Below are 24,071 nucleotides of genomic sequence, written 5' to 3'. Positions count from 1 at the left end.
AAGGTTTCATTAATGTCCCTTGCACCAAGTTTACTCCACAAAAGAAATAGTCCAGGAAATATTTTAAAATGAGGATGAAACTGAAGCTTTCAGGTGAAATACATTTTACGTTTTGTTTTTTTATGACTATCAGCTTACATTGAAACCAACATCTTTATGTAATTCATTTGCAGGAAGACCTACAGATCTGGAGAATTTAAGGAGGAACTGACAGACATTTGACCAGGCGACCCGTAGCGTTGGGCCTGGTTTAACAGGAAGCCCATTCAAGTTCAATGACACCCGTCTAAAAGAAAAATAATAAAGCAATTAAAAACCTTTTAGAATAATGATATGAGCTAGTTAAATGTACAACAGTTTAATGATAGGCTACATCTTTGCTCTGCATTTTTTTTGTGATACGTTTCTGTTTTATACATTTAATTCACTGGAAATGTTTTGTAATACTATAAAAAAGGAAAGTCATAATTATGCTTGAATTGATTATTTTGCACAATTGGTCCAAAAGACAGTTCAATAAAAATATAATTAGTAAACTAGTTATTTACAATCAATTTTTGTTCAGTCATTAAATGAAATCAAAATTCCATACTTTTGTAAGGATGGATTTCCTACAGGGGTTCAGGCTGCTAGACTGCCGAATGACTAAAGAAACGTTATCAGTAAGATGGTGGAAAACTGTAGATTTCTTGTCCATTACCACCCACTGCTACTTATATCAACAACGGAAATAAGTTGTTACAAGTAGTAGTTACAAGTTGTAACAACAGCTAAATATGTGGCAGATTGCTGCTAGAGTGACGATATTGTTTTGCAATAGGTAGCACTTCAAAGTCAATAACTAATCAAAACTAGTTAGCACATTATATGTAATTGAAAGGGTCTAATGACACTATATATGGTTACACTTAAAGTTACAAAATGTGATGATAAAAACTTATCCCATCCCAAAATACCATTAATTGTACCCCCCATATATGTAAAGTGTTTCCTGAGAGATATAAAGAGAGGGAGAGAGTGTAGAAAGAGACAAATAGAGCCAGAGAATAAAAGGGACAGAGAAACTGTTATAATCTTTGATGCCTTCCTTGACCATGTGTCTGTAACCCAAATGTGAGACGTTCAAATCGACTAATCAGATAATTACAATTAGACCCCCGAAGTACACACATTTTGACCTACAGGCCTTGAGCACTATCAGCACCTCTGCCTTTAGGAATTCCAAATGGTACCCTGGGGTAAGAAAGGGGAATTGAAACAGTAAAAGAAAATGTTTTTGTTCATTTTCAAATATCTTTAATTATTTTCAATCTTACACTTTTCCACACAGACTTAAAATTCCAATCCTCTCTCTAGATTTTTCTAACCATATTAAACATTAATGATTCATAAAACATTAAATTTTTGGTATACAGTACAATCAGTACAAAAGTTTTCTGGAAGTGATAAGCACTAACAGGATGAGAAGAAACCTAAAATGCTTTATAACCTGTGTGGTTTGATGTTGCATGAGTTAAATGGTAGTCTGCTCCTTTATCTGTTGCTGGTAGAGGGGTAAATGCACATTAATTTAGTGACATTCAAAAGAGACTCGCTTATGATAAAGACAAACAATCTCTAAATGATCACTAAACTTTTGCCATGAATTCAATCGGCTTTTGATAAATGTATTTTTAGAAAATCTTAATTTTATATTTTGGAAAACAGAATGGTGGGAAAAGTATGGAAACAAAAATATTTTTCCATACTTGGAAATTACTCAAATCAAATGCCAAACTTTTCCAAATTGCCTAGGAACCCTGAAATTAAGTGTCTTTGTTTCTCTGCAATATTCAGTGGAAAATTAAGTATTTGAACATAGATCCACATTTTGCAATCACATTTATGCATCACAAAGTCAACACTGAGATTGTGTGCTTGTATCAGGTGGAACCAAACGCTCTCCATCTTTGCATCCAGGCCTTAATCATAGACTGGGTAGCATCAGGCATCTTCAGTGTTGGCTCCTTTTATTCATCCAGTTTCTGCCAGCTCTTTCAGGTAACTGAAGAATGAGATACAAGAACAAGTTAAGGTAACACTTTACTTGAAGGGGTGTGCATAAGACTGACATGACACCGTCATAATCATGACATGACACATGTCATGAATATGAAGGAGGTTTTATGCATGTTTATGACAAATGTCATTAAGTGTCATTTGCTCAATTATGACATTTTTAATGCAAATATGACATTGTGTGATACAGGAATATTACAGGACTTCATTTCTAGGAAAATGCAAAGCAATCAGAATCTCTTGAGTACTCCTTCCCTGACAGCTAGGAGTATTGCGCTAAAAGAACAGCAATTTGAATCTATTGAGTACTCCTGCCCTGAGAGCAGCGCGTAATACACTAAAATAAAAGGGATTTGAGAGTACTCCTGCCCTGAGAGCAGCGCGTAATACACTAAAAGAACAGCGATTTGAATCTATTGAGTACTCCTGTCCTGAGAGCAGCGCGTAATACACTAAAATAAAAGGGATTTGAGAGTACTCCTGCCCTGAGAGCAGCGCGTAATACACTAAAAGAACAGCGATTTTAATCTATTGAGTACTCCTGCCCTGAGAGCAGCGCATAATACACTAAAAATAACAGCGATTTGAATCTATACTCCTGCCCTGAGAGCAGTGCGTAATACACTAAAATAACAGCGATTTGAATCTATTGAGTACTCCTGCCCTGAGAGCAGCGCGTAATACACTAAAATAACAGCGATTTGAATCTATTGAGTACTCCTGCCCTGAGAGCAGTGCGTAATACACTAAAAATAACAGCGATTTGAATCTATTGAGTACTCCTGCCCTGAGAGCAGCGCATAATACACTAAAATAACAGTGATTTGAATCTATTGAGTACTCCTGCCCTGAGAGCAGCGCGTAATATAACAGCGATTTGAATCTATTGAGTACTCCTGCCCTGAGAGCAGCGCGTAATACACTAAAAATAACAGCGATTTGAATCTATTGAGTACTCCTGCCCTGAGAGCAGCGCGTAATACACTAAAAATAACAGCGATTTGAATCTATTGAGTACTCCTGCCCTGAGAGCAGCGCGTAATACACTAAAAATAACAGCAATTTGAATCTATTGAGTACTCCTGCCCTGAGAGCAGCGCGTAATACACTAAAATAACAGCGATTTGAATCTATTGAGTACTCCTGCCCTGAGAGCAGCGCGTAATACACTAAAATAACAGCGATTTGAATCTATTGAGTACTCCTGCCCTGAGAGCAGCGCGTAATACACTAAAATAAAAGTGATTTGAATCTATTGAGTACTCCTGCCCTGAGAGCAGCGCGTAATACACTAAAATAAAAGCGATTTGAATCTATTAAGTAGCCTACTCCTGCCCTGAGAGCAGCGTGTAATACACTAAAATAACAGCGATTTGAATCTATTGAGTACTCCTGCCCTGAGAGCAGTGCGTAATACACTAAAAATAACAGCGATTTGAATCTATTGAGTACTCCTGCCCTGAGAGCAGCGCGTAATACACTAAAAATAACAGCGATATGAATCTATTGAGCACTCCTGCCCTGAGAGCAGCGCGTAATACACTAAAAATAACAGCGATTTGAATCTATTGAGTACTCCTGCCCTGAGAGCAGCGCGTAATACACTAAAATAAAAGTGATTTGAATCTATTGAGTACTCCTGCCCTGAGAGCAGCGCGTAATACACTAAAATAAAAGCGATTTGAATCTATTAAGTAGCCTACTCCTGCCCTGAGAGCAGCGCGTAATACACTAAAAATAACAGCGATTTGAATCTATTGAGTACTCCTGCCCTGAGAGCAGCGCGTAATACACTAAAAATAACAGCGATTTGAATCTATTGAGTACTCCTGCCCTGAGAGCAGCGCGTAATACACTAAAATAAAAGTGATTTGAATCTATTGAGTACTCCTGCCCTGAGAGCAGCGCGTAATACACTAAAATAAAAGCGATTTGAATCTATTAAGTAGCCTACTCCTGCCCTGAGAGCAGCGCGTAATACACTAAAAATAACAGCGATTTGAATCTATTGAGTACTCCTGCCCTGAGAGCAGCGCGTAATACACTAAAATAAAAGTTATTTGAATCTATTGAGTACTCCTGCCCTGAGAGCAGCGCGTAATACAGTAAAAATAACAGCGATTTGAATCTATTGAGTACTCCTGCCCTGAGAGCAGCGCGTAATACACTAAAATAACTGTGATTTGAATCTATTGAGTACTCCTGCCCTGAGAGCAGCGAGTAATACACTAAAATAACAGCAATTTGAAACTATTGAGTACTCCCTGAGAGCAGCGCGTAATACACTAAAATAAAAGTGATTTGAATCTATTGAGTACTCCTGCCCTGAGAGCAGCGTGTAATACACTAAAATAAAAGTGATTTGAATCTATACTCCTGCCCTGAGAGCAGCGCGTAATACACTAAAATAAAAGTGATTTGAATCTATACTCCTGCCCTGAGAGCAGCGTGTAATGCACTAAAAATAACAGCAATTTGAATCTATACTCCTGCCCTGAGAGCAGCGCGTAATACACTAAAATAACAGCAATTTGAATCTATACTCCTGCCCTGAGAGCTCGTAATACACTAAAAATAACAGCAATTTGAATCTATACTCCTGCCCTGAGAGCAGCGCGTAATACACTAAAATAAAAGCAATTTGAATCTATACTCCTGCCCTGAGAGCTCGTAATACACTAAAATAAAAGTGATTTGAATCTATTGAGTACTCCTGCCCTGAGAGCAGCGCGTAATAACAGCAGTTTGAATCTATTGAGTACTCCTGCCCTGAGAGCAGCGCGTAATACACTAAAATAAAAGTGATTTGAATCTATTGAGTACTCCTGCCCTGAGAGCAGCGCGTAATACACTAAAATAAAAGTGATTTGAATCTATTGAGTACTCCTGCCCTGAGAGCAGCGCGTAATACACTAATGGCGCGTTTCCACCGAGTGGTACGGTACGGTACGGGTCGGGTCGGTACCCTTTTATTTGCGTTTCCACTGCCAAAAGTTGAGAATGGTACCAAAAAGCCGAACCGTACCGTACCACTTTTTGGGTACCCTTCCGTTGGGGTACCTAGCACAGTGGAACGGTACTAAAGGGTGGAGCTAGACTCACTGCAGAACGTTGATTGGTTGACAGAGAATCGTCATTTGCGTGTGCCGCAAGGGGAAAGACACAACACACGAGGCGCCATTTTTAAATTACAACACCGTCGCAACAATGTCGCCGCGCAGCATAACTTTACCGTGGTCGACCCAGGAGGTGCAGACCTTCTTGGGTATCATCGGTGAAGAAAGGGTGCAAAGGGAACTCGATGGCATGGTGAGAAACGAAAAGGTTTTTCAGCATGTTTCTGAGAGGATGGCTGTCGAGGGTTACCAGCGGACGTCCGAGCAGTGCCGCATTAAATGCAAGAAACTGCGGAGTGACTATCATAAGGTGAAAGACCACAACAGCCGGAGTGGTGTTCACAGAAAAAATTGGAAGTGGCTAGAAATGATGGACGCCATCTACGGGCACAGACCGGCGAGTTTGGGACGAGAAGGAGGCATCGATACGGCTACCTCGTTGCTGGAGTCGATGATGGAGCCTCCCGGTAAGTTTGTAATTGTGAAATATAACGTTAGTATACATCGATCACGGGAAAGCTTACGTTCAATGCACAACTTTTGTGCAAGTCTGTTGTTTGTCTGTCAGCCAGCCAGTGTGGTATCAACCGATCATTTGCAAGCTAGCAAAACGCTAACGTTAGTTTATTAGCCTGTGGTGGACGGAGTACATGTCCAGTAACGTTACTTGTAGCCTACAGATACCCTAATAAAATACAACTGTTTTATTACTAAACATATTCTACTAAATATATATTAAAGAGAGATGGGTCCAATGATATAGCTTAAGGAAAGAGTAAGAACTCCGTCTGAAAATTATTATGAAATATCAGAGCAAGGTGAAAATGTCCACATTCAATAGGCTTAAACAGTACAGTAATGTTGTGGGGTAAAAAGTACAATATTATGCTTTGGAATGTAGTGCAATAAAAGTTACTCTTATAAAATTATAGATACTTGAAAAAAAAAATACTTATGTACATTATACAAAGTAAAAATGCTTTGTTTGGCTACCCACTCAGTCCTACTACGTTGTATGTTCTGTATTTATCTCAACCGCATTGTTGCCGTTTGTGTTATTAACGTGACTTTTGTAAATTTTCAGTTGAGCATCCTAGCTGTCAGGAGGAAATGGAGGCACTTGATGAGATTTCCACCCTTGAAAGCTCAAGTTCGCCTGCCAGGACATCAACCCCGACACCACCACCAGAATCTGCTCCATCAACTTCGAGTGAACCTCGGCGTATTACAATCGGTAAGACATGAACACCAGAGTGAAAAGAAATGTATAATACTGTAATAATATATACTAGAGGTGTAACAATATATCGTGCCATAATATATTTCGCAATACAAAAGCGCAACAATACGTATTGTGGATGTTGACAATATGTATCATGGATAGTTCTCCCAAAATAAAAATTACTGTGTGAGAAAAAATTCATGTTTTCAGAGTGTCAGTACTACATTAAATTACTATATAATGTTGCTTATGATGTATACTAATGCAATGGGGGAATATTTGTGGGTCCTCATAATGGCAAATGTCTTATTACCAGAACGTTAAGAATATTCGTCTAAAATAATTCAGTATTTTCAGCTTCAGAATCATGAATATTTTTATTCTGGTGTCACCATTGTCCTTGGGTTACAAGCACCAAGTCCAAGCCTATCCATTTAAACCCACAATGTAATATCCAAGTTTTCATTTTAATCGACAATAATTTTTTTTTTTTAACCTTTTATCATATGTCGTGGAGTATCGCAATATTGTATCACGAGTTCATTATCGTCATATGTTAATATATACATGTCCAATTTAGACATTGTATTGTAGTACTGTAGATATCTCCCCATAATATTGGTTGGCTCAAATCACAAGGATCAAAATGCTTCGCTAAACAAACCAACATTCCTGTCTCTTTTGCATTCCAGGCAAGAGGAAAAGGGGGCAACAGGATGTTCATGCGGCCCTGGTTGAGATGCAGGCAGCTGATGAGAAGCAGCAGGAGTGGTTGGAGAGGATGGAGGAACGCCGTGACCGGCGCTTCGAACTTATGCTGGAGGATGCACGTGAGGCAAGGCGGCATGAGGCTGAACTAACTCGCCAACACATGGAGCAGTCTGCAAGCTTCAATCAGGCCTTCCTCGGCACGCTCAGTCAGCTGGTGCAGGCGTTGAGTAGTCGCCCCAACCCTGTGCCATGATCCAGCCACTTGTGCTCTTTTGCACACAGCACTTTAGACTTGTTTACTTTTTTGGACTTGTTTAATTTTTTTGGACTTATTTAGTTTTTTGTTTGCACTCGTTTACTTTGTTTGCACTTTTAATTTTTGTTTGCACTTGTTTACAAAACCTTTTTTCTGTCGCACAGCTCATTTTTTTGTCAATAGCATTTGTTTGACTTTTTAAATTAAAGTACTTTTTCATTACCTCATGTGTCCTGTGTTCAATGGCCATCTCACACAATTCCTCCCTTACCCATTCTATAAATTGAGGTCGTTTTATTAATGTTCCTGTCATCTGGTGTCAATGACATCTATTGTTTGCTACCTTGGCCATAATGGCCATTTGGGAGATTATGCTTGCCTTAAATACAAAATAGTTAGCAATGTGTTACTTTACATTTATTGCAAACAAAATCTGAATTTATTTATTTTTACAGTCATAGGTATTGCAGAGTAATAAGTCCTTTACCCCAAATATTATAAATTAATATTATAAATATTATAAATTGTTCCCTTATAATTACACGTGTACTTATAAAGTATGTACAATAATTACAGAAAGGTACGCTGTAAATTCGGTGTACTTACGCAGTACTTTCCGGGCTGTAATCATGAATTACTACATAAATTATTTGTAATTTTCCATGTTTTTTAGCATAATAGGTCATAAGCTACATACCATGTAATATTAAAATAATTAGCCCTTAGTTGGGTAGCTTAGTTATGAAATACTGCATTTTATTTGTATTTTTCATAGTTGTTACTCCTTTATTCACCAAATATTATAAATTGTTCCCCTATAATTACATGTACACACTCTATAATTACCAAAAGGTATGCTGTAAATTATGTGTACTTGCGCAGTATTATCTTAAGCGTTACCAGATTGGCCATTTGATATAGTTACCCAAAATGAATTATACCTCATGTTTAAACACCATCTACATAAGAGGCAGCGGCAAAAATATTTCACAAAATATGAAGAGGCAGGGTAAAAGTAAAAAGGATTTATTCATGTCCATAAAATCAAAACTTAGCGTTTACACAGGTGTGCCTTTGCTATCTGTACAACAGATTTAACTGTTCAAATAACGCATCAGACCCTCGCGTACATCCCTGCCCTCCTCCTCTGCACCCTGTGCCAGTGGCACCACAGGCTCTGCAGCAACAGGTGTATCCCATTCGTGCTGGTAATCCTCTCCATGCCTTTCACAAAGATTGTGCAGAGCACAACAAGTCAACACCATGGACTTCACCAGTTCGATGTCGCTGTCATTCCTCTTCATAAGGCACCGCCACCTTCCTTTGAGTCTCCCAAAAGCATTTTCTACCACCACCCGAGCCCTGCACACTTTTTTGTTGTAGGTCAGTTGTTCTGCTGTCAGCCGGCCATTGTCAGGGAATGGTTTTAGGAGCCAATTCTGCAAAGGGTAGGCAGAGTCTCCTAGCACATAAAAGCCAACATTCACCCCACTGATGTTCCTGGTGCAAGCTGGGTAGAGGCTTCCACGCTCGACCAACTCCCACAATGTAGATAGTCTCAGAACCCGAGCATCATGCAAACTTCCAGCCATTCCTGCATATGCACTCCAAAATAGTCCTTTTCCGTCAACTACTCCTTGCAGGATGATGGAATGCCAGCCTTTTCTATTAAAGTAATCGCAGTGGTACTCCTTTGGGGCTATTATGGGTATGTGTGACCCATCAATGGCACCAACACACTGTGGAAGCCCCCACCGGTTCTCAAAGTAGGCTGCCATCTCTTTGAACTTCTGCTGGTCAGGGAAACATATCTGTTCTGGAACTAACAACATGCTAGCGGCCTTGCAGAATTCCTGGACGCACCGACACACTGTTGTTCTGCTGACTCCAAAAAGATGGCCAATACTTCTGTAGTCGCTGTTGGTTGCAAGCTTCCATAGTGCAATGGCAACTCTTTTCTTAAGGGGAACACACTCTCTGTAGTTTGTGTCCTGCTTTTCCATTGCTGGATGCACCATGGCACAAAGGAATATAAATGTTTCTTCAGACATCCTGAAGTTGTTCAACCACTGTGTGTGTGTGAATCCTGGAACGATCACATCCCACCAGTCATTTGAGCGGCTGAAAGTCCAAACGGTTGGTCTGCGGCGCTGATTTTGCACCAGATTGAGTATCTAGAAAACAAACAAACAAAAAAGTTAAGATTAATACAATGTCGCAGTGATGGTGGGTCATTTAATTAAAAGTGCAACTATCATACGCCGGATGAAAAAATACATAAAGTATTATATAAAGTATTATAAACATTGTAAGAGTTACCCTTGGACACGATAGAATATATAAATTTGTTAAAATATCTAATATACTGCACCAGAGAGGGAACTTTGGTGTCATTAAAGCACAAAGAAAAAATAGCTTACAGATATAACTATTTTCTCAAAATTATACTTCTAATCTATCATTAACCACAACTAGTATTGCACTTGTAATAATATAGGCATCAACAGATTCATGTAAAAGTTTAATGATCTTAAAAAGTAACCTTCATAGTGCTTAATGAATAGACTGTAGTTTACAGTTGGCACAGTTAAAATCTGGTTTCACAGGCAGGGCTTATTGTACTTATTTATTCAGTGTAGGGTTATTTAATCTATAACAATATTGCTTAGTTAGCACATAAGACGAAATACATTAATACATGACATAAAAAAGTTAGCTTAGCTCAAGCTTACCCGCCTGCGTCGTCGTGTTTGTCTTGCCTTGTCTTTACTCGCGCGGTTGTCTGTCTCGTCCCAGCTCCTTAAAATTTCCCGAATTCCCCTGTATTTTTCCGCTGTGTTTTTCCTTGCAGCATGTAGCCTTTGCTCAAACAAATATTGTCTCTTCCTTGAGATAAACAGCCACACACCGAGAAGCAAGAATAGGATCTGCTGTATGTCCTCCATTGTTGTTTGCGGTGAACTTTCCTCTTCCCGCGCGATCGAATGACGTCAAGCTACTTTCCGTCATACACCACGCCTATCAAGTGACGTTATCACTACTTTCTGGAATACACCACGCCTATCAAGTAAGGGTACTGTTGGCGGTGGAAACGCTAGCCAAATCATGGTTAACAGACCCGACCCGTACCGACCCGTACCGTACCGTACCGTACCACTCGGTGGAAACGCGCCATAAAATAAAAGTGATTTGAATCTATTGAGTAGTCCTGCCCTGAGAGCAGCGCGTAATACACTAAAATAAAAGTGATTTGAATCTATTGAGTAGTCCTGCCCTGAGAGCAGTGGGTAATACACTAAAATAACAGCAATTTGAATCTATTGAGTATTCCTGCCCTGAGAGCAGCGCATAATACACTAAAATAACAGCAATTTGAATCTATACTCCTGCCCTGAGAGCAGCGCGTAATACACTAAAATAAAAGCAATTTGAATCTATACTCCTGCCCTGAGAGCTCGTAATACACTAAAAATAACAGCAATTTGAATCTATCGAGTACTCCTGCCCTGAGAGCAGCACGATCGCGGGAGATGTATCATTTTGACCGTTGAAATATCGCGGAAAATTTGAACGAGTTCTGTTCTCGCATATCAATTTAACAGACAGCGAGGTAGCATTGGAAAAGCATGTTTTACACCAGTTACCCCATAAGCTGCTTTGTTTTGGTCGACTGATGAAACAGTCAAATCAAAATGCATACAATACGATATTTAGACGATGATTAGTTCTGTGCATTTTTAAATGTTTGCTTATTATCTTAGTAAACGTTAGAGGATGTTGAATTGTAACACAATATAGTTGTAAATTCACTTACCTTGCAATAAATGCGTTCTCCCACGAACATGTATTTTATTCCGACTATTCCTCAAGAAATCCCTCCGCAGCGCATCTCAAATTCAAACGTCTAAACCCCGCCCTTGCTTCAGTTTCATTGGTTGAAGCTGTAAACCAATCATTTTTAGCAGCTCGTCTGAGCCGTGTGAGAAATTGTTGAACAGTTTCACAGTATTTCTGTGTGAGCGTCTCACTAATGCGTGTTCACTCTGAACAAAGTGAGCATTTAGAGCGTCACATCAGCGTCATAATCCATAGCTGTTGAATATTAATCATATGAAGATATCAGAGGACACTTTCATACACTCAGTTATAGCAGGCGATCTGTTCCTGCTCCATAAAACCATTAGAGAAACTCTGAAATCAGTCTGAGAGGAGAAACAATCGAGACATTTGATCAGAAATGAACAATAAACGTCCTGAAGAGAGTTACAGGAGAGAGCAGAGCCAAACACTCACAGGATCTCATGACAAGATCAAACTGTTGCTTTAAGATGTTTGCATGATGTTATGTGTCTGTTTATTTCAGTTGAAAATGATGTCATTGACTTACAGGAAGTTGAGGCCTACTGGAGCTCAAAGTGTCAATGATCAAAGTGTGAATTAATCAGCAAAAATAGAGCTAGATGGTCACATGCATTAACACTGAATAAATAGGCAGATATTTTAACTGTATGTAGAGTTTTACTTCACTTTACTACAGAGCAGCTTCACATCAGCGCGTCTGTCATTTTATTACTGAACCAGTTTTGAAGAGTTTGTCTTTTCATATTTGTGGACTGAAACCGATGAAGATGTTTCTCCCTGTTTTGCTCTGCTTGTGTTTCTGGCGTCTGGATGGTGAGTTTAAATGTGTTTTTATGACTTCAGTTGTTTCTGTTCTGGTACCATGTGATAAATGACTGGTTAATTTAGTCAGAGAGGATCAACATTCACTGTTACAGGCCAGTACTGATAGGAGGGAATTCAAATTATAAGGGTGAGCAAACGCAAACCGACAGAAAAATCCAGACTCGGCAGGTGACAAAGTTATTTATATACTCTGTTTATTCGAGAAAATCCTCCAACATGTAATCCTGGAAACAATTGCTGTACAGAGCACAACATCATTTAAGAAATCCACTACAGACAGAAAAGAGTCACAGCGGTGCATACAGGTTTATCCATATATAATAAAAAACAGTCAGTAGAGTTGGAGGCGTGTGCATTTCACTGAATTGAACCGCAGTACATGTTCTTTCCACTCATTTGTGCATTTCTTTTCCAAGTCATTCTCAAAGCGAGTTTTATCAAGTGTTATTAAAGGCACACTATGTAATATTTTTGGATCAAAATATTCAAAAACCACTAGAACAATGTTATATATTTTGTTGATGATTTGTGTACTTACATTGTCCTGAATGTGTCTAAGAATCCAGAGAAATAAGCAGTTTAAACCAGGACAGGGAACGTGTCCGTGCGTCACCTAACAATGACTTCATACGCACGTTACCATCGATTTCCAGTTATATTTTGTAGAAACCATGGAAATACCAAAGGCCCTTTAATATATTACGTGTTTTATTAGACAGGTGAGCAACTGTTTGGATATATCCATTGGCAGAAAACTAATTGTTACACAGTTAGTCTTTTTGTCTAAATCTCGTTTCTTGATTTACCGTGAGTACCATTTTTACCACACCTAATATCGATCTGGCTCACAGCAGTGTGTAAGCGGCTTATATAGCTAATGCACAGAGAAACATTATAACAACTTTCATCACACTCAGATGTATCTAATATGATAAAACATCGCTGCGTTTCCCCACATACAGTACGCATGACCAGAAGAAGCAGAAGTGTCTGCGGGATAATAAAAGCTCCACTGCTCTCGAGGTGTGTGTCGCGCTTGTCTCTCATTAGCAATCGCTCCAGCGGCAGCGGCTTTCATAACGTTAATAAATCTTCAATATATTACTGGTCATCCATGAATATGATTTCTGCCCGAGTCCCGTTGTATTCTCCACCGGCTGGAGAGGTGAAGACAACAACTCCCACGATTCCACGAAATCAAGGCGTCATCAAGCTACAACTTTGTTTTGACTAAACGGCTTCTAGTGGTGAAAAATTACATAGTGTGAGGTACAGGAGAGGTAAGCCATATGAGATTCTTTGTGATCAAGGAAGTAATTTCCGTGGAGCTGCAAGAGAATTAAAAGAAGCTTTCCAGAACCTTGCCACTGAGTTACAAGTCAAGTTGGAAAATCAGCAGATTAAATTCAAGTTTAATCCACCACAAGCCCCTCATTTTGGGGGGTCATGGGAAAGAGAGGTCTGTTCAGTTAAAACAGCTTTGTGGGTGGTACTTGGCAGTCAAACCGTATCAGAGGAAGTCCTACGGACCGTTTTGACAGAAGTTGAAGGAGTGTTAAACTCGAAGCCACTTGGTTACGCCTCTTCAAACATTTCAGACCTCGACCCCATCACTCCAAATCTCCTCCTCATGGGGCGGCGAGATTCTTCTCTACCTCAGGTGATTTATGCCAACACTAAGCTCCTTGGCCGCAGATCTTGGCGCCACAGCCAGGTCCTCGTTGACCAGTTTTGGACCTCCTTTATCCGAAATTATTTACCAAGTCAGCAGCTCCGTCAAAAATGGAATCAAGAACAGCCTAATCTAAATGACTCTGCTGTCGTGTTAGTAGTTGATTCTCAACTTCCAAGAGCATCATGGCCCATTGGCAGGGTAGTACGTCTCCTACCTAGTCAGGATGGGCGTGTCAGAGTAGCTGAGATTGTTATTAATGGAAAATCGTATGTACGTCCAGTTGCTAAGTTGATTCCATTACCTGAAATAGATGAGTAATAGCAAATACATCACTGTATTTGGGGGCGGCTGTTGTGAATTTGGCCCTTTTCTTTAATTTTATTTCTTTCTTTATTTTTTCCCTTATATACTGTGTACTACATATCCCACAATCCCAAGTAAATTACACTACTAAATTGAGTACACTACATTACCCATACACCCCCTGGTTGAGGTCTATAAGTAGGCCTCACTTCCTTCCTTTGTTCTTTTGCATTGGTGAGGTGTGGGTGTTTGAATGGAGACCCAACCATGTCCTCTGAGTCCTTTCCTTAAGATGCGTTAAGTAAGTTTGTTTTTGCCAATTGTATTGTTTGAATTTATTTATTTCAATTGTTTGGTTTGAGTATATATATGTTATGTTTGATGAATTATATGAGTTTGATTTCCTTTATTGTATCGTTTGTAGTGACTTAAAACCATCTTGTACATCCAATCCATCCTGTCCATCTGTTGGCATCTGTCTATAACGTGTGAATCTGCAATCCATGATCTTTATGCCATGTGAATTACCCAAGACTTAATCATCTTGAACTGAGAATAAAAGAGAGCAAAGGACTGGTATTTGTCCCGTGTTTTGATTAGACACGCCATCAAGTTTCTACAACTCTGACGAACTTTGGATATATTTACCATCTGATATCCAACATTACTTACTTTGAAAATTAATGTATGTTAGTAGATTTAGTAACAATAAATAAAATGTAAGTAAAAAGCATGCTAAAAACAGAAATACATTATATGCACCATTGTTTGAAACTCAAAGAATTCATGCATGTCAAACATACAAGACTTCCGGATAGGATGCACCTTCTGTTTTCTCTCTAATAAGGAAGCATCAATTAACTACTGAGAAGCCCACATGCAAAACCAAAATGGGCGTATACCAATTAGTGCCAGTTTTCAAACTACAATTGGTGTTTTTCAAAAAGACTTGCTAAAATCATGAGGGCCCACCCCTAAACCAAACCCCCAGTGTATTAGAGCAAATGAGGTAACACCATTGAAAGTGCCCATCATGAACTGAAATGCCCCACTGATTGGGAAACACCCAGTAGTGTTTTGCACAGATACATGCCTGCAAGATCTTGTGCTCATAAACTAAGACTCACTGTTAGTTCAATGTCACTGTCTTCACCCATGTGTGCTGTTCCCTTTCATCAAAATTTCAATGCTGATCCAACACACTTTAAACATTGAAATTTTGATGTCAACCAAAATGATGGTTTGGATCAAAACTCAACATTGACCTAGTGCCTTCATGAGCAGCTCTCTGATGTTTTCAAAAGCTGTCTGCTGTGAGTGTGTGTGTGTGTCCACATCCACATACTGTTCTGCCTGAGGAGTTCATACAGTGGCTGGTTTACTGTCGAGAGGTTGGGGATGAACCTCCTCAAATAATTCACCATGCCAAGCACCCTGTTCAGTTCCTGCAGATTTTGCATCCACCTTATCTGGATCTATCTGCACTCCTGTCAAGTTAATAAGATGACCCAGAACCGAATTATGTCTGTGCGTGCATGTCTCCGTGTTCAGTTTTAACCCTGTAGACTCCACTCTCTGCAGCACTTGTTCCAGACGAGAGTCATTTTGTTCCCGGGAAGACCCATAGACAAGTATGTCATTCATAAAGACCTTCAGTCCTCCAGCACTTTATGCAGCGTCTACTGCATTTTCCTCCGGAAGATCTCTAGAGCGCTTGAGATCCTGAAGGGAAGCCTCCTGAAACAATATCTCCCTAATGGTGTGGTAAAGGTGGCGAGTCTGCAGCACTCTGGGTGGAGAGGGATCTGAGGAGGAGAACACCTTTGCTCCACTAAGCTTAGCAATAATCTCATCAGCAGTTGGTAGCACAAAATGTACTATGTTAAAAGACTGAACGAGTTTTACTGCCTCGTTCAGTCTTTTAAGATCCATGCAGGCGACGCGTCCTTTGCCGATCTTCTTCAGAACGGGTGCCATTGGCACACACCATTCGGTCGGTTGTGTCACATGCTCTACGACATCATTTCGACATAAGAAGGTGTTATTTCGACAAATATATCGTTATTTCGACAAAAAATCTTGTTATTTTGACAAAATATCTCATTATTTCGACATAAGTCATTATTTCAAAATATTAAAGTCATTATTTCGACATAAATAATTTGTTATTTCGACATAAGCACATTAGAAAAATCAAGCACTGGGGGGTTGGAGAGCCTGGCTGAATATGGTTTTTCCCACGACTTGCACAACTCATTGTGCAAGTCAGGGAAAAACGGAAGGCCCCGACGTGGAGGTTGAGACCGGCGCTTATAAAACCTTCCATCCAGCTTACTGGACGGCTGGATTTCTGGTTCTTCTTGTGGCTAATCAGTTCTTAATTTGGCCACAGCGCGGGTCAAAACCTCCACCAGCTCCTCTTGAGCGGGTGTGTGAAGAGGTTGATCAAGCTCCACATCACCTGCCTCGATGCTTAAAGCATCTGACTCCTCAGAGCCAGATAGCTGAAGCACCGGTTCCACCTCGCGGGAAGAAGCCGGGAGAGCATCCGAATCTTCAAACGAGGACCGGGAAGATGCCAAAGCAGTCCCGTGTCCCGCTGAAAGATCCATCTGTGAGCCCCATGATCTGCGGCGCCGCGCTGCCTCGGCAACGGCGGGCCCAGAACTGCGGGGCTCGCGAGCTTGGCCGCTTTCATCAAACACGACCAGCCGCGATCGCAACACTCTGAGCGGCAGCTTATCACATTCGCTACAGGCGGCTCCCTCGAGAGCCGCCCTAGCGTGCTTTGTAACTGAAATTGTGCTTTGTATTATTGTGCTTTGTAACTGATATATAGGGACAAACAACACTAAATAGGACGTACAATTCACACAGAGCGCTTTAGCTGAAGAGAAAAAAAGCTAACGTGTGTTTGTGCCGGCGTCCCTTTGTATCTTCCGGTTATGCCGTCATCTACTACGTCATGACGCAGCACCAATCAGGATTGGACAGATTTCATTCATGCTTCAGATGCGCTTCGCTGGGGGCATTCCCCAAAGTGTCGTCAAGACGACAACGCAGTGCGAGTTCCCTCGAAGGGGAAAGATGGTTTCACCTATCTTGATTGAAAAGCAGTATGCAGTGAAGCAGACAATCAGGCAGACTGAAGCTGCGTTTAAGTAAAGTGCCCTGTTTAAGAGTTGCCAATTGAGTGCATAGGAATTGGATCAGCTGATTGGCTAAATTCCAACCCCGCCCATATCAGCTGATCCGATTCCTATGCACTCAATTGGCAACTCTTAAACAGGGCACTTTACTTAGATAGCGGAGCTTGACTACGAGGCCCGTCCGAACTAACGCAGAATGCTTGATTTCTGTTTTAAGGCACTTAAACTTCTGTGTTTCTCTGGTTCTCTGGCCTCAACCACAGCAGGAACCCTTTCAGCGGTCGAGTCAGTCTCATTTTCAGAAAGAAACATTCCCATTAGCACTAGCTTGTTCACATTCTATTATGCTGAGTGTCAATCCACAGTCTATGAGCCTCCGTTAGACCGCATGTCGTCTCTGATCATGTGTGTCTTGGTTTGGAGCAAGTATAATAATATCATCAGAGATATTCTCCACTCCCTCAATACCTGTGAGTGCTGACTTCATGTTGGTCTTATTGGAGATGTTTGTGCACTAAAATTTTGAATGTTTTCAGTGTAGTTTGATATATGAGCTCATCATTATTTCAGAAAACACTGATCCAGGCCTTCTCAGTTTCTTCAGAAGAAAAGGCCAAAAGACTCAGTTTTTACCATGACTTAATCTCACAGGTCACCAAATGCTAATTTCTCTAAATGAACAATTACATTTACAGGTTACTGTGTGTTCCCTTAACTCCGACTCTTGTTGTAGCAACACAAGCAAAAATTACTTAATGACGTAATTTACTGGCTTTTGCGTCAAATGAACCCTGCAATGGTTTTTCTCTTTTATTTTATCTGTACAAACATCTGTGTGTGTGGTTTGATCTGTCGGAGGATAAACAGCTTCTGCTGGATGTTTGTCGTCTCTGTGTGTGTCAGTAGTTTGTGGCTGAAGCGTTTCTTCATTTTCTCTCCTGCTAATAAGAAGCTCACAATCTTCCACTCCACACAAAACATCTTTACACTGAAATAAAGTGAATCCATCAACAGTCAAATAAGAGTCACAGGTCAGAGGTCAAATATGATTGACAGCTCACAGCACTAAATAACACACCAGTAGATACAGATATCTAATCCAATATTTCACTCTTCTGCTATTAGTTTTCATTCAGGGCCAGAATTCATTTGAAAATGTAAGATCAGCAAAAGCTTGTTGATTTTCGTGATGTTGAAGGAGACGGATGTGTGAGCGGAAACTAGCTGAGGTTGGGGGAGGATTCACACACAACCAGATAAATATCTCAGTTCAGTCGTGTTTGATAGCAAGTGTTTTCAGATATTTTAAGGTTTGCTATCATGTTTTTTTTTCTTCAGAAAACCGATGAATAAAATGTTTCTAAAATTATTTGAGTTCTGTTTGTTGAGTTTTAAATGTATTTAAATGAATGGCTTCAGTTGTCTTCCAATTTGCTACAGAATTATATCAGTATGGACCAACACATGTTAAAGGATTAGTTCACTTTCAAATTAAAATTTCTTGATAATTTACTCAACCCGATGTCATCCAAGAGATGTCCATGTCTTTCTTTCTTCACTCAAAAAGAAATGAAGGTTTTTGAGGAAAACATTCCAGGATTTTTCCCCATATAATGGACTTCAATTGCAACCAAATATTCCAATGTTCAAAGAAGGTTCAAATGTCAGTCTCAATGCAGCTTCAGTCTCGACACGATCCCAGTCAAGAAATAAGGGTCTTATCTAGCGAAATGATTGGTTTCAAGAGACCAGGCTTAGGCCAAATCTGGATTTTGTAATACAGGGGTATGTGGGTGTCCGTCGAGATAGAAGCACGGGAGGTGGGGGAGGGTGTGCTACATTTATTAAACAGGAGATGCCATATAGGATTTTGGGGTTAGGGAAAGAGCTGGAGTATGTGGTGGTGGAGGTATGGGTGGGAATGGAGAATGTAGTGATAATCAACTTCTACAATCCATGTAAAAGGTTAGATATTGGTTTAATGGAAGAAGTAGAGGGACAGGGACTTGTTACAATGAAAGGTAGTGTGGTGTGGAGATTTTAACGCTCACAATCCACTTTGGGGGGGAAAGAGATTAGATGAAAATGGGAGGGTGATGGAGGAGTTAATGAATTTGAAAGGGTTGGTGTGTATTAATGATGGCAGAGGAACAAGGATTGAAATGGGTTCAGGAAAGGAGTCAGCACTAGACCTTACCATCACATCTAATGATTTAGCAAGGCTTTGTGAATGGGAGGTATGGGAGGAGTCGACAGTAGGGAGTGATCATTTTCCTATATTGTGCACAATTAGAATGAGGGTAGAAAAACAGTCTGGAGAGGGAATAGGGAGATGGGTATTTAGTAAGGCTAATTGGGGCAAATTTAAGGAGTTATGTGAGGAAAGGTTAGGTTATCCTGGGGTACTGGAAAAAAGGGAGGAAGTGGGTGATGCACTGAGTGCTCCATTTTCTAAGGCAGAGATGGAGAAAGCAATTGCTTGAGCAGGTTTGACATCGCCAGGAGAAGACGAAATGTGTTATATAATGTTTTCACATATGGGTGACGTAGCATTAGGAAGACTGCTTAGATTATACAACAGAAGTTGGGAGGAAGGACAGCTTCCAAAGTGTTGGAAGGAAGCAGTTGTAGTTCCAATTAGGAAACCAGGGAAGGATCCGACAAAACCTACTAGCTATAGGCCAATTGCTTTAACATCTCATGTGGGAAAAATTATGGAACGTATGGTAACGGACAGACTGGTTTATTTTTTAGAGAAGAGGGAATTAATTGTATCATGTCAGAGTGGATTCAGGAAGGGGAGGGGAACAATGGATCCAATAATATGCTTGGAAGACGAAATAAGGAAGGCCCAAGTCAATAAGGAAACAGTGGTTGCAGTTTTCTTTGACGTTGAGAAAGCGTATGACATGATGTGGAAAGAGGGGCTGATGATTAAACTGTATAAATTGGGTATAGGAGGTAGGGCTTTTAACTGGGTGAAGGATTTCCTGTATGGACGATCTATACGAGTGAGAGTAGGGAAAGAAATTTCTGGCAGCTACCTCATAGAGAATGGGACCCCCCAGGGAAGTGTGATTAGTCCTTTGCTCTTCTCCATCATGATAAAGGATGTATTTTCAGAGGTGGGGCTTGGGATTGGAAGATCTTTGTTTGCTGACGACGGGGCTATGTGGAAAAGGGGAAGGAACATAAATTATACAGTTAGAAAAGTCCAGGAAGCAATTGATCTAGTAGGGCGGTGGTCAATGAGATGGGGTTTTAGATTTTCAAGGGAAAAAAAACACAGGTTGTTTTCTTTACAAGGAAAAAGTTGGGGAAGAGATCAATCTTAAACTATATGGACATGTACTGGAGAAGGTTGAGTCCTTTAGATTTTTGGGAATGGTGTTTGATGCTAGGTTGACATGGGCTGGCCATATTGAAAAAGTCATAGTTAAATGTAAAAAGGTATTAAATGTGATGAGATGTTTAGCAGGAGTGGACTGGGGTGCGAGTAGGAAAGCACTGAAGGGGATATATGATGCACTGATTAAATCAGTAATAGATTATGGTTGCATAGCATACAGAGATGCAGCTACATTTTACATTTAGCTGACGCTTTTATCCAAAGCGACTTACAATTGCTATATATGTCAGAGGTCGCACGCCTCTGGAGCAACTAGGGGTTAAGTGTCTTGCTCAGGGACACATTGGTGTCTCACAGTGGATTCGAACCCGGGTCTCTCACACCAAAGGCATGTGTCTTATCCATTGCGCCACCACCACCTATAAGCTAAAAAGCCACATTGGCCAAGTTGGATGTTGTACAAGCACAAGCATTAAGAATATGTTCTGGGGCGTTTCATACGTCACCGGTAGTGGCAATACAGGTGGAAATGGGTGAGATGCCTCTGCAATTAAGAAGGGAACAGTTGACAGCCAACTATTGAGCAAACCTGCAAGGACAGGATAGGTCTCACCCCACAAGAGAAGTTATACAGGTATGCTGGGAGCACGGAAGGGTTAAAAGTCAGAGTTTTGGATGGGTGGGTGATGCTATTGGGAAAGAGATGGGACTAGAGGGAAAGGAATTTAGCCCAACAGTTCCGCTGCCAGTCAGACCACCTTGGCTTCTTTGGCAGACAATTGTGGATCTAGAGATTTTAAATAGCCATACAAGGAGTAAAGAGGGGTTGGATGTTTGTCAGGCATTTTGTGATAGGATGAATGTTAAAGGAGAAGTTCACTTTCAAAAAAACTTTTGCTGATAATTTACTCACCCCCATGTCATCCAAGATGTCCATGTCTTTCTTTCTTCAGTCGCAAAGAAATTAAGGTTTTTGATGAAAACCCATGTAATGGATTTCCCCCCATGTAATGGATTCTATTGGGACCCAAACGGTAGAAGGTCCAAATGACAGTTTAAGTGCAGCTTCAAAGGGCTTTAAACGATACCAGATGATGAATAAGGGTCTTATCTAGCGAAACGATCGGTCATTTCCAAAATAAATAAAAAAGTTTAAGTTTTATAAGCACAAATGTTCGCCTTGCTCTGTTCTGTGATGCGCGTTCGTGACGTCACGTAATACGCAATTACGTTGAAAAGGTCACGCTTGAAAAATTTCTGTCCTGAAGAAAATGTTCTTTTTGGCTTTTTAATATTAAAACACCCAGGATACGCACACGAAATGGGCATTTTAAACGATAAACTGACACAAATACATTTGAAAATGTGTATATGGTCCTCCTTCCGCACATTTGTAAACACGTCAAGCGTGACCTTTTCAACGTAATTGCGTATTACGTGACGTCACGAACGCGCATCACAGAACAGAGCAAGGCGAGCGTTTGTGCTTATAAAACTTAAACTTTTTTATTTATTTTGGAAATGACCGATCGTTTCGCTAGATAAGACCCTTATTCATCGTCTGGTATCGTTTAAAGCCCTTTGAAGCTGCACTTAAACTGTCATTTGGACCTTCTACCGTTTGGGTCCCAATAGAATCCATTACATGGGAGGAAATCCTGGAATGTTTTCATCAAAAACCTTAATTTCTTTGCGACTGAAGAAAGAAAGACATGGACATCTTGGATGACATGGGGGTGAGTAAATTATCAGCAAAAGTTTTTTTGAAAGTGAACTTCTCCTTTAAGTATAGTAACTATTTGGTCATATTCACTGATGGGTCTAAAGATCCTGAATCTGGAAAAGTTGGATCTGCTTTCAGTGTACCAAAAATTGGAGTAGAGATGCAGAGTAGACTTTCTGATAATTTATCAGTATTCACTGTTGAGTTGGTGGCTATTTGGTTGGCATTGCAGTGGATAGAAGAAGTTAAACCAGCAAAAGTTGTCATATGCTCAGACTCTAGTGCAGTTCTGAAGAGTTTGCAGTCATTTAGGTCACAAGCAAGGTAGGACATAATATATGAAATACTAGAACTTCATTCACAGATTTGTCAGATGGGGGTAAGGGTAAAATTTACATGGGTTCCAGCACATGTGGGGGTAAAGGGAAATTAAACAGTAGATGGGTTGGCAAAACAAGGCAGTAAATGGGAAGATGTGGATATAGCAATTACAATAAGTAAAGCAGAAGCCAAAGCACAAATCTGGTCAGAAATTAATAAAAAATGGCAGATATATTGGGATGCAGAGGAGAAAGGGAGACATTTATATAACATTCAACAAAAGGTTGGGACAGAGAGGGACACGGGAAGGAATCGAATGGAAGAAATTATCTTCACTAGATTAAGGATAGGACACTGTGGATTAAATAAGTATTTACATATTATGGGTAAGCTCATATCAGATAGGTGTGAATTTTGTGATAATATTGAATCTGTGGAACATGTGATTTTTGAGTGTCAGAAATATGAGAAGGAAAGAACAAAGATGAGAGAGGGCATAAGAAGGTTAGGGGGACAAGGAAATTCGCTTAAAGAGTTGCTGGGGAAACAATTAAATGATATGAGTACACTGTTATTTCCATTTTTAAAGGAAACAAGATTGGCAGAAAGGATATAATTATTATTATTATTATTATTATTATTATTATAAGTTATTTCCTCTAATGAGGTGTTTTTTTTTTTTTTTGTGGTTTAGTTATTTTTCTCCGGCCCACACTCCAGTACAGTAGGTGGCGGAAATGCACCATTAATGTTGGATGCCAACCGCCGTTAAACATCAATGAAGAAGAAGAAGAAGTCCTGTGCTGGTTCGTTGTCTATGTTTCCCTTGTGTATTGTTCCTACAGGTGGTCTGTCTCTAGACCTTGTCTCGATCTCTGTTGACATTCAGGGCTGTTGTGTTCATCTCTATGTGCAGATCCTCCATCTGATCTGGATACGGACCAGATCTGGCTGACTACAGTAACCTCGGGATAAGAAAGAGATCAACAGACTAATATTAGTGTAGATGCTGTTCCTCTTACGATGTTACAAGTACATTGGATGTTATGGAAAGTGTTCCTGTTCCGGTTGAGCTGATTTATGCAGCCTAACAATCCTTTAACGGATGTGAATTATAGGAATGTGATAATGTGTTATCTGTATGCCAGGGTAACGAGATGTGTTTTTAATCTAGATTTTAAACTGACAGAGTGTGTCTGCCTCCCAAACAAAGCTAGGAAGACTATTCCAGAGTTTGGCGCTAAATAGGAAAAGGATCTTCCGCCTCCAGTGTATTTTGATATTCCAGTTATTATCAACTGGCCAGAACTGTGAGACTGCAGTGGATGTGAAGGACAATAAAGTGACAAAAAAGCTCAAGTACTGAGAAGCTAAACCATTCAGGGCCTTTACAGTAACAACACAGGCAAACATTATACATGTGATTTACGGGTGGATAAACAGCTTCTGCTGGATGTTTGTCGTCTCTCTGTGTGTCAGTAGTTTGTGGCTGAAGCGTTTCT

General features: G+C 40.2%; 3 protein-coding genes across 3 annotated transcripts in view; all 3 read left to right on the top strand.

Annotated features, from left to right (window-relative positions):
- Positions 1–24,071, top strand: part of LOC311084222 (uncharacterized protein) — a 316,630-nt gene that overhangs the window by 134,294 nt on the left and 158,265 nt on the right. The gene's annotated exons all lie outside the window — the stretch shown is intronic.
- Positions 1–24,071, top strand: part of LOC311084223 (uncharacterized protein) — a 61,507-nt gene that overhangs the window by 8,580 nt on the left and 28,856 nt on the right. The window lies entirely within an intron of this gene.
- Positions 5,220–7,585, top strand: LOC311085817 (uncharacterized protein). The gene is made up of 3 exons (XM_084118439.1): positions 5,220–5,641; positions 6,259–6,408; positions 7,089–7,585. Exons 1-3 carry the CDS (start codon positions 5,266–5,268, stop codon positions 7,358–7,360), a joined length of 798 nt encoding a protein of 265 aa, XP_083974565.1. The 5' UTR covers positions 5,220–5,265; the 3' UTR covers positions 7,361–7,585.

Source organism: Abramis brama (assembly GCF_963993115.1).
Source record: "Abramis brama genome assembly, chromosome: 6".
Lineage (NCBI taxonomy): Eukaryota > Metazoa > Chordata > Actinopteri > Cypriniformes > Leuciscidae > Abramis > Abramis brama.
This window is presented reverse-complemented; position numbering and strand designations above follow the sequence as displayed.